This window comes from Canis aureus, chromosome 29, assembly GCF_053574225.1.
Source record: "Canis aureus isolate CA01 chromosome 29, VMU_Caureus_v.1.0, whole genome shotgun sequence".
NCBI classification, from domain to species: domain Eukaryota; kingdom Metazoa; phylum Chordata; class Mammalia; order Carnivora; family Canidae; genus Canis; species Canis aureus.
The window spans coordinates 1,008,286-1,026,079 of record NC_135639.1 but is presented as its reverse complement, the minus strand read 5'-3'; the positions used below and the strand labels follow the sequence as shown (position 1 = coordinate 1,026,079).

General features: G+C 65.6%; 1 protein-coding gene across 2 annotated transcripts in view; it reads right to left on the bottom strand.

The window, feature by feature from the left end:
* The window catches only part of STK32C (serine/threonine kinase 32C), a 65,456-nt gene that overhangs the window by 2,507 nt on the left and 45,155 nt on the right, over positions 1 to 17,794 (bottom strand). For both annotated transcript variants that reach the window (XM_077877140.1, XM_077877141.1), the window contains exons 3-10: positions 8,971 to 9,122; positions 6,183 to 6,356; positions 5,301 to 5,338; positions 5,114 to 5,203; positions 4,783 to 4,886; positions 4,146 to 4,262; positions 2,934 to 3,059; positions 2,718 to 2,849 (exon numbers count right to left, since the gene is read on the bottom strand). In XM_077877140.1, the coding sequence (XP_077733266.1) occupies positions 2,718 to 2,849; positions 2,934 to 3,059; positions 4,146 to 4,262; positions 4,783 to 4,886; positions 5,114 to 5,203; positions 5,301 to 5,338; positions 6,183 to 6,356; positions 8,971 to 9,122 (933 nt within the window). The remainder of the gene's footprint in view (positions 1 to 2,717; positions 2,850 to 2,933; positions 3,060 to 4,145; positions 4,263 to 4,782; positions 4,887 to 5,113; positions 5,204 to 5,300; positions 5,339 to 6,182; positions 6,357 to 8,970; positions 9,123 to 17,794) is intronic.

The window sequence follows — 17,794 nt, the reverse complement described above, 5'->3', positions numbered from 1 at the left end:
CGGGCACGGAGCACACGCTGGTGAGGCCCAGGCACAGGGGCAGAGGCTGTCACCAGCCTCCCTGCTGGGAAGTCCCAGCCCTCCCCTGGCACACCTGTGGGATGGGGACGCCCGGCCTTAGGCCTGTGGATCCAGGGCCTGCACCCACGCCTGGCCACGCCTGCCCTACAGTGGGGGGACATCCGCAGCCCCACCCGGCGGCTCTTGCATCCCGCTGCCAGCGCTCGGCCTGGTCATGGCGCAGTCACGTGCAGCAGAGGCCCCGTGCCCTCCCCGGGCCCACGGGGACAGCTGTTACGGTGGAAAAGGCAGAGAAGCTCCGGAAACCGCAGCCCCTCCCAACAAAGCAGCCTGGATCCTAAATAAAACACAAACCTGCCCCGGGACTGGGACGGCGGTGACAAGTGCCACCATCCACACCGAGGGCGCAGGGACGCTGCTCCCCGTGACCTCACTCCGGCCCGGGGCTCGTGGCGGGCAGTGGGGACCCGGCACACGGAGCCCAGCGGCAGCTCCAGGCGCAGGCAGAGCCAGAGGCCTTCGGGGCACAGGCCGCGCGGAGCTCTGGTTCCACAGGGGCGGCCCCTCCGTGTCCCCGGGAGGACGAGGACCGGTCTGCGCTCACCCCGGGTGGACGGCGGCGTTGCCGTGGCCGTGGCCCCGGGCCGCGTTCACCCGCCCCTTCCCTGTCACGACGGAGCCAGAAAGCCTTGCTGGGCTGGACGTCCGGGTCGCGCGCCATGCTGGCGGCGTGATGCTAACGAGACGTGGCGGGCGGGACGTGGCACGTCCTCTGGATGTCCCGGGGACGCGCGTCCACGGTGGGGGACCCGGTGAACCGTGCCCGGCCCTGTGGGCTCCGCTTGCTCCCCGGGCCCCTCCCAGAAGCCCCTCACCCGGCGGGTCGGCGCCCGCGGAAGGCGTAAGGCGGGCTGGCGTGCGCGGCGCTGTCGTCTCCCGTGGCCGCCCAGAGGAGCCGCCGCCGCACAGACGGGCTTCTGGGCCACGCCCGTGTCTGAGCATCGCCGGCCTTCCCGCGGGGAACACCGCACAGGCGCCCACGCTCCCAGCCGCGAGGTGCGCGTCTGTGTGTCCGGCCGGCCCCGGGGTGCGCCCTTCCGACGCCCGCACCGGCACCACCCAGCCCTTGGCCAACACACGCACAGAGACGGGGGCCCCGAAAACCCATGTGCCCCCCGGCCCTTAGCTGGTGGCTGCTGGGGGCGGGAGGTGGACCCGGCTTCCTGGAGGCGGGGCCGACACGCCAGGGTCCCCGCGGGGTGGGGCTGAGGCCACCGCCCACGGGACTCCTCCTGACGCCCCCCCCACGTATTCCCTGAATAATCCCTTCGGATGAATCCTCGCCTCCGGGCAGACAACTGCAGGGCTTCATCGGCAAGGCCGGCCCTTGGGGCATCAGACCCCGGGGGGGCCCCCAGGGCGACGGCAACCGAGCCAGGCTCCGCCCCAGCACTGCCAGGAACACACCCGCTGAGCGGCCCACGCCCGCTTCCCAGACTCGGGGCTCCCCCGAGGGCCAGGGCCCAGGGCCACCAAGCAGCCTGAAGGGCACCGGGGTGCAGGGCTCTCGGGGCCTGATCACGGCACTTGGCACACGGCGCCGGGCGTCGGGACCGGGCCGCGCTAGCCCGAGGACAGACGGACAGACGGGGACACGAATGAGCCCTTAGTCTCAGCCGATTAAGTGTTGAAGGTGACGCCAAGCCTCCGCCGCGAGAAGAGCCGTCTTCCCGACACAGTGCGCGAGCGCGTCCAGGGCTGCGCAGGGCCTGACCCGAGCTCACGCTGCCGCGACGGTCAACCCAGGGAGACGGCGACGCTTGGAAGAGACACGGAAGTAAACCTCGGAGGCCCTGGGTCGGGCGCTGGCCTCCCGGGAAGACGCGGGAAGCCCGAGCGCAGGGACCGGAGCGGACACGGGCTGCGCGTCATCGGGGCCCACGCGTCCCGGAGGAGGAGAGCAGGCCCACGGCGACCCTCCCCGACGGGCGCTTGTCTCGGGAACACACGCGGTCTCAGCACCGCGGAGGCCAGAGCAGGGGCGGGCGTGGCGCTCACCCCACCGCCCAGCGCCCAGGCCCCAAACTGGAAGTGGGGGGGCCGCACCTGCAGCTCCACCCATGCTGCGCCCCAGAATCCAGGCCCGCCGCGGGGAGGCCCCAAACCTGCACCCGCAGCACGGTGGGGGGGGTGCCCAGCTCCCGCCTGACGCCGGTACCGGGGAGCAGACACCGGGGCTCAGACGGGCCTGGGGGGCACCCATCGCTCTCAGTGTCACGGCTGTGACCCCCACACCTGCACCCACAGGCGCTTCTGCGACAGGTGTACCTGGGGACAGGTGCAGGGTTGATCTCATGCTCATGAGACCTCCCCAGGGGCGCCCCCACCCGCCCGGGAGATACCGCGCGACCTGGAGAGGGGTCGCGGACACCATGACACCGTGTCCCCCCAGCTGGCATCCTAACTCCCAGGCCTGGGACACAGAGTCGGGCTAACAGAGGGTCCCCCCTGGGTCCCCACAAAGGGCGACCCTGCAAGAGGAGGCACACAGGAGTGTGCACGTGACCCCACACGTGACCCCGTGAGGCATCCCCAGGCCCGGGGGCAGCAGAGGCACTTCCTCCCCCTTGGGAGAAGGGAGCGCGGGGCCGGACGGGGGGTCGGGGGAGGAGACGCCGCGCGGGCCGCCCACTCACGGACTGAGAGCTGTCCCTGCTGCTGTCCCGGGACCTGTTCTTGGCCAGCCGCTTCTTCTTCTTGTGCAGGGGCCTGGACTCCAGGATCATCTCCTCCAGCTCGAAGGTGGGGTCGCAGTGAAGGCGGCCTTTCTGGAGGGGGGACAGGGAGCTGAGCCCCGCCCACGGGTCGCCCCATGGCCCCCGCAGCCGCCGCCCGCCGCCTGCCAGGCTTACGTTGGGCACGAAGCCTGGCGTCACCTTTTTCTCGCTCAGATCCTGCCACAGCACGCCGGCCAGTGACGGGGCCGCCTGCATGTCCTGCAGGCTGGACACCCGGTGCTTGGGATCCACTGTGAGGAGCTGAAACGAGGCCCCCGTCAGACGGCGCGACCCTGCTGCACAGGGTTGGCCACCTGCCCCCGCCAGGGACCCCAGCGAGGTCCCGCTAGGAGGACCTCAAGGGCCAGGCAAGGAAAGGGGGCGCTGACCTCAGTCGTGCCGTAATGAGGCCAAGGGGGCGGCCTGGTCTAACGGGTCTGACCGGGCCCGGGACTTACCCCCTGGGCTCAGCCTCCGGGGACCCCCAGGGCGACCCATGTGACCGGGTCACGGAGGCTGGGTGTCCCCCCCGCCCGCCTGCCGTCCCTCCTCTTAGCCAGAAGGCAGCAGACCCTTTCCGAGGCTTGCCCAGGGCCTGAGTCCTGGCATGTGGACGGTCCCCACTCCCCGTCCGGGCGTCCGGAGGCCACGGCCCCACTGGGGGAGAGCTCCGTCATGGACGCTGGGCCCGGGGCCTCCCAGGGACTGGGACGGGCCGTTAGCTGCTTGGCTATCGCTCCAGAGACGGAGGCCTCCAGCAGGGGTGAGGGCATGCGGGGGAGGGCCCTGTGGGCTGGGAGCCGGGAGCCAGCCCGGCCTAGAGCGTTCAGCAGGCTCCTGACCCCGGAGGCCCCGGCGCACCAAGTGGGGGTCTCTGAGTGGGGAGCCGTGGGGCCAGCCCGGCCGGGCCCCGATGGAGGCACGCTGGTAGCAAGAGCCGGCCCCGGCCCCGTCCCCGCCAGGCTGCCCCCCCCCACCAGGCCGCTGCAGCCACGTGCTTGGGCAGTGGGAGGCGGGGGCGGGGGCTGAGGTCTTCTCCGAGCCCCCCCGGGCCTGGTGGCCGCCCGACCCAGACAGAAGGACGGGGTAGAGGAGGCCGGAGCGAGTGGAGGCCGGCTGCCAGCCCACAGCGCCCGCCCCCACCCCGGGGCGCCCAGGTTTGGGCATCTGTGGCGTGGGGGCGTGACCGTGGGGATTCGGTTAACCCAGGGCCACGTGGCTTCAGCTCACAGCCAGAGCTCAAGCCAGAGAGGCCACGGCCAGACGGGCTGTGAGCCCCGTCGGGGGGACACGGACACAGAGCGCAGGGCCCAGAGGCCTTCCTCGCACGGGGGGGCGGGGGCTCACCTTCCGCAGCAGGGCCACCATCTCCTTGGACCAGGTGGGGACGTACTGGACGCTCACCGTGCTGAACAGCTGCACCAGGGACTCCACGGCGTTGCTGGAGTGGATGTCGTAGGGCCTCTGGGGCGGGGGAGGCAGCGCTGCACCGGGTGCCTCAGCCCCACACCCGGAGGCACCCCTCCCCATGCACAGCTCCCCGGAAGAGCCCGGGTCTGGGCCCTGCCTGCTGGAGGCCGGGAACTGGCCAGAAGACGCGGCCTGTGTGGCCGGGAAGGAAGCACCTTCCCCCAGAGGAGGGGCTGAGGGTGCCCCCCAGGAGGGATGTGGAGGGCGGGCTGGGCTGTGGCCGCTGGGGTGGGAATGCGGGGCCCCCCGCGGGGACCCCACAGGAAGGTCACTTCTCTGCTCTCTGCTCCGGAGGCCCCGGAGGCCCTGGAGCCCTCGGCGGCTTCCCTCCCGACCTGCTCAGCCCGCTCCCCCCGCCCCGCAGACGCCCCGAAGTGCACATCCAGGAGTTCGGGGCTGTCCCCGAGCACCCGGTGGGTGGGGCAGCCTCCTCCTTCCCGGCCCACCCCGCGGGCGCCCTGGGGACACAGCGGGCTCAGGTGTGGGCCAGCCCCCGGCCCCGGGGGCTCCGTACCCATCCTCGCAGCAGCTCGTAGGCCAGCACCCCCACCGACCACCAGTCCACCTCAAAGGAATAGCCGCTGCCACCGCTGACGAAGGACTGGAAGATCTCGGGCGCTGCGCAGGGAGGGACGGGCAGCTGAGAACCGCGGGCGCACGGTCCCGGCGACGCCCCCCTGCGGACCCCTGGGGCCCCTCCTCCCCCGTGACCCCCCCGACCCCCGGGGGTCCCCCTCCCCTGGTGTGGGCAGTGGGGTCACACCGGCTTTCTCAGCAGCCCGCCCCGCCCCACACCGCCTGGGCCCCCAGGCCTGACCCCGCAGCAGGCGGCGGCCGCGGCTCACCCATGTACGGCTTGGTCCCCGCCAGCGCGGTGGCTCTCTCCCCGTCCTTTATGATGGTGGCGATGTTGAAGTCGGTCAGGTGCGCGTGTCCTACGAGAAGAGAAGACACTGCACGTTTCCCGAGGACCGGAGACGCGTGCCGCGGGCGGGGCGCACCCACGTCCAGCCTCCCGCGGCCTCGGCTCACCTTGCTCATCCAGCAGGATGTTGTCAGGCTTGACGTCCCTGTTGAGGAAGCAGGAAGCGGGGACATGGTCCGGGAGGCCCGGTCATCCCTCGTGGTCCCTGGCAGGGCGGGGGTCCCCCGAGGGCCCCTCCCCACTCAAGGCGGAGGCCCCAGAGACCCGCATGGGCTTGAGAAGGTGCCACCCGGCAACATTCTGACGGAGCCAGGTGAAGGCAGCTACTCTGCTCCGGGGGTCGCGGCCGCCTCTCGCCCCCCACCTGCTGAGGCCAGACGGGAGAACGTGCTGGACACGCGGTGCCCGAGCCCCCTCGCCGGGACCTGCAGGCTGGCCCCTCCCCCAGAGCCCTGGGGCTGCGCAGGACTGACGATTTGGGTCCCTGCCGTCCGCCACCTGGCCTTGGGCCTACCTGGCCTCACCCGGAGGCGCTCAGTGACTGTTCAGTGCCTGAGCCGAGGCCACGTAACACAAACACACAGAGCCCATCTATTTGACTTGATAATACACCTGTTTACCTGTTGTTCTGCGGATACAACTTTATCCTAATCTCATCTGCTCTTGGCTAATGTTAAGTTTACTTCAGTTCCCCTGGAGCGCGGCAGATGAGCAGATGGACTCTGCCGGGGGCGGCAGGGATCAGAGGCTGGACAGACCAGAGACCCCATCCTGGCCCACCTGGGGCTGCTCACACGGGATCCACCCCCCCGTGGACATCGGGTGCTCAGCTGTGGGGCACTGACTGGCCCAGGTGCCACACCTGGGGGCAGGTGTGTAGGCAAGGGGGGGCCAGAGCACGCAGGAGGCTGTCCGGGTTCTGCAGGAGTGTGGCCGCCTTGCAAGTGGACTGGCCCAGGCAGGCGCCCCACCGGCAGGTGTGCACACACCTGTGGATGATGTGCTGACTGCGCAGGTAGTCGAGGGCCAGCGCCATCTCGCAGATGTACAGCCTCACCGTGTCCTCGGAGAACTGGACGTTCTGCTGCAGGTGGTAGCGCAGGTCTCCGCCCAGAAGCAGGTCCACCACCATGAACATGTCCTCCTCATCCTGGAAGGAGTACCTATGGGTGCCAGGGGAGAACATGGCACATGCGTGCTAGGGAGCCGGGGTCACAGCTCCTGTCACACCCGATGACCCCCCCCACCCATCTAAGAGCCTGGGTACCCTCCTCGCCTCCCACGGTCACTCCCCGGGAGCAGGGCCCTGCCCAAGGCACTGACTCTACCGCTGCTCAGGAGCTGCTCTGAGCCAGGACCCTCAGGAAAGACAGAGCAGCCTGTGCCGATGGGAAGCAGCCCAGCGAGGGGCCGAGATGCAGGAGCGGCCAGTGGGGAGAGGACACAGCATGGCCTTTGGCCATTTCCCTGCTGCTCCTCTTCTCTAGAAAGGGATAAAAACATCTGCCGTGGAGGGGTGTTAAGGAATGGAGGCCACAAGGCAAAATGTTCGGGCAGTGCTGGGCAAGGGGCCGGCTTCCAGCAACAGTGGTGACGGGGATGGTGACGGTGACGGTGATGGTGGTGATGGTGGTGATGGTGGTGGTGATGACGATGATAAAGAAAATGACAGTGATGATGATGAGGACGACGGCAGTAATGAAACAACAGTTTAAAGACCTCCTTCTGGGGATCCCGGGGTGGCGCAGCGGTTTGGCGCCTGCCTTCAGCCCAGGGTGTGATCCTGGAGACCCGGGATCGAATCCCACGTCAGGCTCCCTGCATGGAGCCTGCTGCTCCCTCTGCCTGTGTCTCTGCCTCTCTCTCTCTCTCTCTGTCTTTCATGAATGAATAAATTTTTAAAAATCTTTAAATAAAATAAAAATAAAAAAAAGACCTCCTTCCACTTAGTAACCTCTTGTGTGAGCTCTCAGACGTAATGCTCGTTGTTAAGCAACTGACTCTTTTAGGAATAACGTTACAAAGGATTTACTCTTTCATGTGGTGTTCCCCTTCCTGCCCACCAGAAGCCTCCCTGCCCCTCATCTCAGGAGCCGGTGGCCGGGGGAGTGGAATATGGGACCCGAGAGCAAAGAGACTCGGCCCGCCAGGCCCGAGGACCCGGAGGAGTGCTGGGGAGCAGTGGACGAGAGCAGGTGGCCTCCCACACTGGGAGGTGAGGCTGCAGCAGCCCGGACTGCCCGGCTCCCGGGCCGGTGGGGGCAGGTCAGCCCGGGGGGGGGTACTGGCTGCAGGATGACAGGGAGACGTTAACTCTAACGATGCCTCACATCCGGAGTCACCTATGTGGAGCGCTTTGCGGGTATAGATGCATCTGTAGTTTGCACTGGGGGCCGCTCTCACCCCTGTGTAGCAGGGTGGAGGAGTCCACCGGGGGGGGGCTGGGGGCCACCAGGCAGAGGGACTGGGGGGACCTGAGGCCCCCAAGGTGGGAAATCCTGGGCCTTCCTTCTTGGCCAGCCCGTGCCAGTGCCATGGCTGAGGGTCAACCACAGAAGGCGCCCGCTCCCGTGAGGCTGCAAGCAGGCCCCGCTTCGGTGAGGCCGTTTCTCCCCCACCCACTGAACTACCACCCCAGGGGGGCAGTCACCGCTGTTGGGGACGAGGGCTCTGACCCACCCTGGCCGTCGGGCGGAGGGGGCAGGTGTAAGGGGTGCTTGGATGCCCCCAGTGTTAGAACCACAGTCCCAGGATGCTGAGCACACCCCATGGAGCTCAGGGACGGGGTGTGGCCCTGCCAGTCTGCTTGCGTGGGGCCTGGACAACCGGAGGGCCCTGGGGCCAGTGAGGGAGGCCAGGAGCCGCGTGCAGGGGTGAGGAGGAGGAGGAGGAGGCCTGGGCAGCCCCGGGCTCCACTGCCCTGCAGGCCTGGCTCAGCGCCTCGCTCCCTTCCCTCTACTCCCCGGGAAGGGCCCGTCCCCCAGCTCCTTCCTCCTGCACAACCAGGCAGGACCACGTCCCCCCGCGCAGAGCTGAGCTGCCGCTGTGAAGTGCCTCCCGCACCTGCGGCGGCTCCAGGTAAATGACCCAAGGGGGACCTTCAGCCCCGAGTGTGTCCCCTGGAGGAGCTGGCACCAGGTCACTCTCCACAATGCCCCATCCCACGCGTCTGTCCCCACGTGCTGGTTGGGCCGCCTCTTCCTCCGTGTTCGGCTAATGGACCCTCGGCTCATCCCGGGGATGTGTAAGTCTTCCTGAGGCGGCGCCACCAGGACCAGACACGTCTGTCACACGCCTCCCCAGCTGCCTGCACCGCTGTGCCCACCTCGGGCCCCTGGGAACGCCCCCCAGTCTGGGAGCCCATCAGGGAGCCCAGAGCCCAGGACGGGACGCTGTCAGGGAGGATTCAGGGAGGACCCTGCGTAGCAGGACCCCAGGGAGGAAGGAGGACGGTGATCTCGCTGCAGCTTATGGGGTCCTTCCTCTCCAGGGGTGGTCGTGGGGCCCACTGCATGGAGGAGCTCAGGCCCCAAAACCCTCCCCAAGGGCTTCAGTGCCAGAGACTCCAAGGGCCACAGGCCTCCTTTGTGGGGACGCCCGGCCTCCCTGTGCGTGGGCAGACCTGCACTCACACAGGGCGCCCCGCACACCCGGCAGCTCTGGCCCCGGGAACCGACGTGAGTGGCTGGGGAGGCGGGGACAGGTTGTGGGTGTCCCGGAGGCAAGGGAGGAGGGAGCGCGAGGGGTCCTGGGCAGGAAGGGCGGCGGGTCACCCACCATAGGTTCACCAGGAAGACATGCTCGATCTCCTGCAGGATCTCCAGCTCCCGGAACACGTTGCGCACCTCGTCCCGCTCAATGCACTGCTGTTTGTTCATGTACTTCATGGCGTACATCTTCTCCGTGTCCCTCTTCTGCACGATGCACACCTGGAGGGCACAGGGAACTCAGCGTAGGTGCCAGCACGCCGGCCCCCCACCCTGGCCGCACAGACGTGACTCGGAAAGGACTGCAAGGCCTGGTGCAAGGCGCCTTCGTAAGCAGGCAGGACCCAGCCGAGAGCATGGCGCAGGGGCCCAGGCCCCTCAGCCGCGATGACCTGGCACCCCTTCCCAGGGCTCGGAGCAGCAGCTGACTGGGAGGGCTGCTGGGGGGCAGAGGAAGACCCCTCAGCCAGAGCCCTGCACCCGGGAAGGCCCCGTGTGTGAGAGCTGCTGTCCTCAACAACCCCGGGCCACCGTCCCCTTCGCAACGGGGCCCCTCCGGTGATAACAGGGTCCCTGCTCGGCGCTTCCATGCCAATCCCCTGGGCACCACCCTGCAACGTCCATTAGCGATGCCGGTGGTGCTCACGCTAGTTTTTCAAAATAGTTGGCTAAAAGACTCAAAATTCATACTTGGAATTCTGCAAGAAAATATGATATTCAATAAAAATCTCACCAATATGCATAGAAGTCTGGTTTGGCTAAAAGAGCTCAGAGGGGGCCGCCTGGAGGGCTCAGCTGGCTAAGCGTCTGCGTCAGGCTGGAGGGACACACACGCACAGAAGCAGCGCAGACCCGGCTGGGGCAGGCCCCAGGGGCCGACGGGCATCGCTCGCGACCAAGGACACAGGTCTCCGAAAGGAAGTGGGGTGGGGGTGAAGGTGGAAGATTCTGGAACACGAGGTGCGCGGGAGACAGTCCCGGGGGCCTGGGCTCGACCAGAGTCTCAATGAGCATCGGAGTCTGGGCCAAACCCGCGGATGCAGCTCTGCTGGGTGAAGCCCACGTCCCCGCACCCGCGGACGTGTCCAAAGAAATGAAGGTGATTTCCCAGAAGACGTTCATCGCAGCCGAGCAAACGGCTCTTAACAGGTTCCAAGCAACCGTGACATCCCACAGAGGCTTCCAATGCGGGAGGCAGGGAAACCCCATGACGCCGATGCGGGGTGCGGTCTGTGCGCAGAACCTGCCGGGAGCGACCGTCCTCGCGGCCCCGCGCACCTGAAGCGGCTCCGAAGGGCTCGCGGTCGCTGGGGGCTGGGAGGCGGGGGCGCCGGTCCCTCCTGCCCGTCTGCGGGGAGCTCAGCGCAGGGTCGGGGGCCTGGGGGGGACACGGAGTCCAGCCAAGCGGGCTCTGCCCTCAGGCTCATAAAATGGGTGAATGATGTCAAGTCCGTCAAGACAGGTGCACCTTTAGTTTCAGACTTTCCACCTAGAAGGACTGTCGAGGGAGCTCTCATCCTAAACAACGTCCTGGGGGAGCCCCTGCGAGGGGTGAACCCACCAGGGGCCACGGAGCATGTCTCTGCTCCTAGAGCCGCCTCAGTAAGACGGAGACGAGGGTGAGGCTCAGGCCCGCGGTAAACCTGCCCTGACCTGTGCCCCGACCTGGACCCGTGCCCCGACTCCATGCCCCCCACCCTGTGCCCCCCACCCTGTGCCCCCGACCCTGTGCCCCCCACCTTGTGTCCCCCACCCTGTGCCCCCACCCTGTGCTCCCTGATCCTGTGCCCCCAACTCTGTGTCCCCGACCCTGTGCGACCCCAACCCTGTGTCCCCGACCCCGCGCTCCCCCACAAAGTGCACCTGACCCCGTGCCCCCGACCCTGGTGCTGGAGGTGGTGCAGGCTGGGTGCACGGCCCGGCTCCCTGTGACCAGGCCCCCTCACGCCCCCCCTCATTTGGGCCCCCACCACGAAAAGGTGGTTAAGGAGAAAAAGGGAAAAGAAGAACTTAAAAATGATCCCAAATCCCTGAAAATAGGAAAATACGTCCCAAACTCCTTGAAGAAAATGCAGGTTCCTTCTGAGGGCGCGCTCACTGCCACGCAAACCTCGGGGGAGACTGGACTCCTGAAGGAGCGATGGGAACCCGGACAAGGGACACCCTGAGGAGCGCTTCCCACAGGGACCCATAGACGGTGCTGGGGGGACACGGGACAGGGGACCTCACGTCCCAGGGACGCACTCTGCTCCTGCTGCCCTCCCCCCGCCCCCGCCCCCACCTCCAAGGGGCTGCCTGCGCTCAGCGCTGCTCCGTGGGCCCGGGAAACGGGTGTTGCATAAGGTATTTGTGAATCTCCCAGAAACACGGACCTGAATTGTGCGTGTCCCAAGTCCTCTGACGGAGGATCGTCCTCGGGAGACACGAGCTGGTCTAAGTTCGCTGCTTAGTTAGAACGGGGAGTCCTCAGAGTCGTCCACACGGACCGTAATGCCCACAGACAGCTTTCTCCCCAGGTTTACTAGTCAAATAAGCTCATTTTATCTCCATGCTCCCAAATGCACCAAAAAAAAAAAAAAAAAATGACTTAAGATGACGGGTAGCTGTTTAATGTCTCATGAAATTTTTGGAAGTGATCCAAGCATAATTATTTAAAAAAAAACACACCCAAATTCAATAGATAAAAGTAGGAAGAGACTTGGGTCTGTTACGAGACCTGCATTTGCCACATTAAGAAAAACTGTGCTATGAAAAAAAGCCAGATCTCTAAAAATTCTGAAATGGCATATTCATGAAAAAAGGTCATAAAAGGTTTTTTTTTTTTAATACCTTTTGAGTAATCTACCTAGAGAACAAAGATTCTGTGACTTAGCAAAATAATTTCCCGTGTTTCACATTGTCTTGATCAGGTCTTAGATTACTTTAAAAACAGAGCTTTTTCAGTATTCAAAGAACAAAGTATTTTTTTCCCCCTCAAGTACATTGCTTCCTAAATCTTTGTTCCTTTGGTTAAATATATTGTATAAAAGCGTTGTGATCTGCAATCTTATTTAATCGAGTGTTTTATTTATTTATTATTATTATTTTTTAATCGAGTGTTTTAAACCTTCTGACATGTTTTACAAACTTCCCCAAGTCAAATTTAATATAGTCTTTTTGACCTCAAACGAACTCTGGGGTTTTCAGAGGGTCCTGGGGTGGGGGTGGGGGGTAAGATTTGTCATTTCTCATTATAAAAATACAGAAGTTAAATTAATCAGGCTTCTCTGACACATGACGTTTCAGGGGAAACGGTGAAGTTACAAGTTGGCTAAATCTTCTTTACGCTGCACCGGCACGGCCCGCACACAGGCTACTGACACGCGTGTTTCGGAAATCGTGTAAAATGGCCAGAAGCGTCAACATCCTTAGTGTCCGCAGAATCAGCGGTCATGCTGACGATGCTCATAAAATGCCACGTGCCACAGAAATAACCAAATTTCCTTGTCAGCTGCGTCATTTTTGCAATAAACTCTCACCGGCTCTAGCTGTTTCGGTCTTCGCCCCTCGGAGCCGGCGACTGTCGCCCTCCCACACTTCGCTGAAATGTCTTCGGAGCCAGGGGACAAGTGAGCTCATCCTCGGCCGCCCACGGGCAGGGGAGCGCTTCCACGGGGACCTGGAGAGGTGTCTGGGTCGCTGAAATCGCATCGCGGAGCCAGACCAGACCTTCCAACACTGAGGGAGAAGCCGACGGCTTCGATCGCGTGGCACTGGGTGACCTCGTGGGTAAGACCCACTCCTGCCGCCTTGGGCTGGGAGCACTGCTGGCTCTTCGCCGCTTGGGTTTCCGGACGTAAGACACCCCGTGTGCCTCGGACGGCCGCTGAGCAGGGAGCCCGCGGCCCAAGGATGTGCCAGCCGGGTGCCCGCGCTCGGGGCTCCGGGCCCTGCAGACAAGGGAAGGCCCCTTCCCGGCGGGCCCGGAATCACAGGAGACCGTGCGCCCCTGGCAAGACAGGGGTCCACCCCGACATGAAGGTCCTGATGCCCAGCCCAAGACGAGTTCCCGACCCGGCGTCTGGGCCTCAAGGGGCCGCATCTGATCTGAGATCCCGAGTGAGGGCTCCAGCGAAGCAGGCTGCGCCCAGCCCCGGCCTGCCCGCCCCAGCCCCCGCCTGCCTCGGCTGCCCGCCGCCCGCCGCCCCTCCTCGGAGAGCCCAGCCTCCCGCTCCCCTCGTTCCCCAACCCAGGCCGCCTGACCACGCCACTCTGGGAGGCCCGAGGGCTGCGGGGCGCCAGGATTCCCACGGAGGCAGTGGGGAGCACAGAAGGGCTGGAGGCCCCGGCAGGTGGAAAGGCTCCGCTTCGGCCCCTGACCAGAGAGCTCGGGGGTGCAGGGTCTGCGGCTGCGGACGGGCACCAGCACCCGAGCCCCCTCGCTCCCCCAGAACCCCCAGCACCCCCAGTCCCCTAGTCCCCCAGACCCCACAGCCCCCACAGCCCCTGCCAGCCCTGCCAGCTCCCCCCAGTCCCCCAGGCCCCCCAGGTCCCCCAGCCCCCACAGTCCCCCTAGTCCCCCAGCTCCCATAGCCAGCCAGTGCCCCAGTCCTCCCAGAGAGCTGGGGGCACGGGGTCTGCGGCTGCGGACGGGCACCAGCACCCGAGCCTCCTGGCTCTCCCAGAACCCCCAGCAACCCCCCAGCCCCCCCAGCCCCATCAGCCCCATCAGCCCCCCAGCCCCTCAGCCCCCCCAGCTCCTACAGCCCCCCAGCTCCCCCCAGCCCTCCAGCCCCACCAGCCCCATCAGCCCCCCAGCCTCTCAGCGCCCCCAGCTCCCACAGCCCCCCAGCTCCCTCCCAGCCTCCCCAGCCCGCCGCTTAGGCTGCGCGTGTACACGAGGAAGTAGAAGTGCTTCAGCCTCTTAGGACTCGGCCCCCCCAGGCTGGAAGCAGGCTGTCCACCCCGCCGGTTCCCCCAGCGCCCTGCTCGGCTTCCTGAGCCGCTTCCCCCAATCTCGAGGTGAAGCAGGGACGGGAACGAGGTCTGTGACCCGGCGCCAGGGCGGCTGGGGTTCCGCGGGCGGGAGGGGGCACCCAGGGGCGGCCCAGGAGCGGTGCTGGGTGACGCGTGGTGGCTGCCATTTGGATTCGACACCGTGGGCGTGTTTGGCAGATTTAGTGATTCACCCCAAGCTCTGTTCCTTCCCAAGTAATTTCTGTTCCCCAGAAAGCAAATGCCTGACAGCAGGTACTTAAAGCCTCCAGGTTATAAGGCAAGTGTCTCCTGGGCCCCCTGGGGAGTGTCTGGAGCCTGGGAGGGCAGGCAGGCGCCCTCGGAGGGAGGGGAGATCAGGGGCCACGGCACCGCCTCCCCCGCTATCCGGCCGCCGTGGGGCCGCCCTCCAGGGCCCTGGGAGCTGGGGGCGCTGTCTCCCAGGCCGGGCGGCCAGTCCACGCAGTGGGCCGCAGTGGGCGTGCAGGAGGTGGAGGCAGCGGACCTGCGCGCCCCGAGCCCCGGGGTCCGACGTCCCTCAGCCCCACCCCTCGTCCCGCTCACCATTTGCTGCGCTGCCCGGCCCCGGCCGCTCTTCCAGCAGCCCCTTGGCCCCGGGATTCAGGGATTTGTCTGCCGGATGCCCCGCCAGCGCGTGAGCAGGACTGGCTCACGGTCATGAGTATTTTAGTAGACGTTTGAAGCAGGAGGGTCCCAGTGCCACCCAGAGGAGCCTCCTTCCAGGCAGAAGGACCAGGGCCCCAGGATGCTCAGCGAGCCAACCGCGGGGTGACGTGTGCACACGGCCCCCCGCCCCTGCCCGCCACAGGCCGTCAAGCAGGCCCTGCACACCGGGGTCGGGTGGGGTTCACATCCATTGGCTCATCCCATCCCTCCAGCGAGCCCAGGGCAGGTCCACCACGGCCCCGCCACATGGAGGAGGACTGTGGATGAGGAGGCGGGATGAGAGAGCGGCGGCCCCGAAGCCCCCATCCCGGCCAGCAACGGAGCCCGGGGTTGGGGCCAGAACCACGAGACACGAGACATGACACCGCCTCGGCTGCCAGACGACGCGCTTCTCCTCTGGATTTGACAGAGTCGGGTAAGCGTCAGCCCCGGGGAGCGAGCGAGCACACGCGTGGGCGGGCAGGTGGCGGCTCCAGGCCCTGACACCAGCGACCAGCGACTGCGCCTCACCGGCCCGCGGGCCTCCCCACGCGGTTCTCAGCGCAGCAGGAACACCACCGGCGCGGTTCACTGTGGTTCTGGTTCTTTGCTGTGTTGTGTCTGCCTCTTCCTGGAGCCGACGAGTCGGTCATTTGGGAAGACGCTCAAGCACAAGCGGGCAGCAAAAGTCCCTCAGCAGGAGAGCAAGGAGTGAGTTTGCCCATCGGGCACGGGAGCTTCCTCGGGGAACGTGGTCCTGGGGCAGGACAGACGGCAGGCCGCGGGAAACGAGGAGAAAATCCAGGAACAAGCCCAGCAGGCGAGGATGCATCCTAAAGGCCGCATCTCAAATTCGTGGGAAGATGCACTTTTTAACAAGCGATGTTGGGATCACTGAACGGCTTGACAATAAAAAGGTATAACTGGATCCATCGACGACAGTGACAAGCCAGGACAGACCGCGGGCGCATGAGTTCTAACCTGAGAGCTGACACGCCGATGTGATCACAGAGAATGCGACGGGGGCCTCCGTGACCCGAGGCCGGATGACAGTCCTGTGACATGACATCCCCGGCAACAAGGGCAAAGATCGATAACCAAGACACTACACGCAAAAAGTATTTTACGTGGAAAAAAACACCTAAAGACAACCCAGCGGAAGATATTTGCAATTTATATCAGAAACAAGACGTTAGAATCCTGGGTTCCTAATGAGCCTCTAAAAATAAAAAATTAAAAGCCCCCAGAAAAACAGGCAGAGGATGTGCAAACGGCCTCCTAACACGTAACATGATGCACCCACCCCCTTGCTCAGCGCAGGAGGTAGAGGGAGGCTCCCCGAGACGCCGGGGCTTGTCGGGCCGGTGCGAGTCCAAATTCTGGCAGGAGCTGTGGAGGCCAACGGAGTCGGGGCCGGCCCGGGCGGCTGCGTCCAGCCACTCACTCACGGGAGCGTTTACTCAGCTTCCGGCCCCCGGAGCAGGAGAGGCCCCTCCTTCCTGAGCGACCACTTGACAGATTTCCACCCGGCCCCACGCCAGTCACCTCCACGAGCATTACAGTCAATGCAAAGGGAAATCCGTAAAAATTGGGAGCAAAATAAACTATAAAACTAGGTGTGTATCCAGGAGGCGGGACCCTCATCACAGGAACGACGTCAAGGGACCCAGAGGGGATGCCCCGCGTGGCCCTCCCGGCTCTGGACACGACAAGGCCTGTCGGGAGTGGCCAAGTGCAGGAACAGCAAGCGGCCCGAGTGCCCAGACTGTGGCTTGTAGGTGTCACCTCCGCCGGGAGGAGCGGGGGGTCCCACGGGGAAACCGAGGCCGTGCCCCTCGGGGCTTGAGCGTCACATCACAGCTGCAAACAATGACACCCCCCAGGACAGCGACTGCGTCGAGAGGGCCCAGGAACCAGCGCGATGCGGCCAACGGGCGGTCGGGGCCACCGAGGATGGAGGACAGCGGAAGTGTCTTCACCGCGGTCGCAGCCTGGCGAGGGAACTGCTTTGCGAGCCGCGGGAGGACGGCAGGGAGTCAGCTGCCCGGCAGGGGAGCGAGGCCCGGATCCTCCCCCAGCTGCCCTCCGCCCACGCAGACAAGATCCGCTCGTCCTAGAGGAAGGTCACGTGGCGGAACTGGCACCAAACTGCTTGGCATGTGAGCCTCACGGCGCATCAGGGGAGCGGCGTCCTCACCGGCCGCCCAATTCCAACGGGGACCGTGGCCGCGGCTCGTGGAACCCCTTCCACCCCGCAGGTCTACACCACGGCCGGCTCGCACGAGGGCAGGGCAGGTGGGGCCCGTCTGCAACCAACACATCACGACTGGACGGTCAGCGGAGGACGGACACGCAGGGAGAAGGGGCAGGGGCCAGCTGGACGGTGCCGGACTGACCGCACCAGGCTCCCTTCTGAGCCCCCGTGTAAATCGTCACCGTCACAACCACCAGACATCTGTGAGTCCGTGGGCAGGTGTGTGTCCCACCAGGTACCTGCTGCACGAACCATCCGCGCCCACGACCCCGGGGGGGTTGGTACCGGCGCTGTGGGAGCACACTCGGAAACGTTTGCAGGTACCACGGGTGCCTTGGGGGTGCAGGTCAGCCCCCCATGTGGGCAGCGGCGGAGACACGGTGGCCGACCACTGGGAACGGGTGTTTATGCCTGAAGTTTCCCAACATTAAACGTGAAAGAAGACGCGAGGCCACCCCCCCAAGTGTGGAGCCTGGGGGGCCTGCAGCAGCCCTGCGGCCCCCGGGAACCGCTGAGGGCCCAGCTCAGCGCCAGTGCTTGGGGTGCCTGGAGGGGGGATCCTGGGGGCTGAGGGTGTGCTGAGAACCGACAGGCTGGCGGATACCCTGGCTGGAGATGGACCCTCGGGGCTCCCAGGGCAGCACCCCCGCCCCCAGCCCTGAAGGCCGCCTCCGGCCGCGCAGAGGAAGCCTCCTTCTCAGCTGGGACACTTGTGGGGGCTGTGGGCCCCCCCTCGGCCGTCCGCTCAACACCAACGCCCAACGCCGTCCAGGGGCTAGAACGAGCCAATGGGTGCGGGCGTGCTCCTCGGGAATCACTCCCTAAGGAGACGGCTATCTAGAGGCACAGAAGCAAAGCCAGGGGACCCAGTGACCAACCCAGTGAGGTCACGCGGCGCCCTGGGCCACTTCGGAGCTGGTGATGAGCCGTCTGCCAGCCGCTGCTCCGGGAGGCTGTCACCCTGGGCGTCCTTGGGCCTGCACGTCCGCAGGAGACGGTG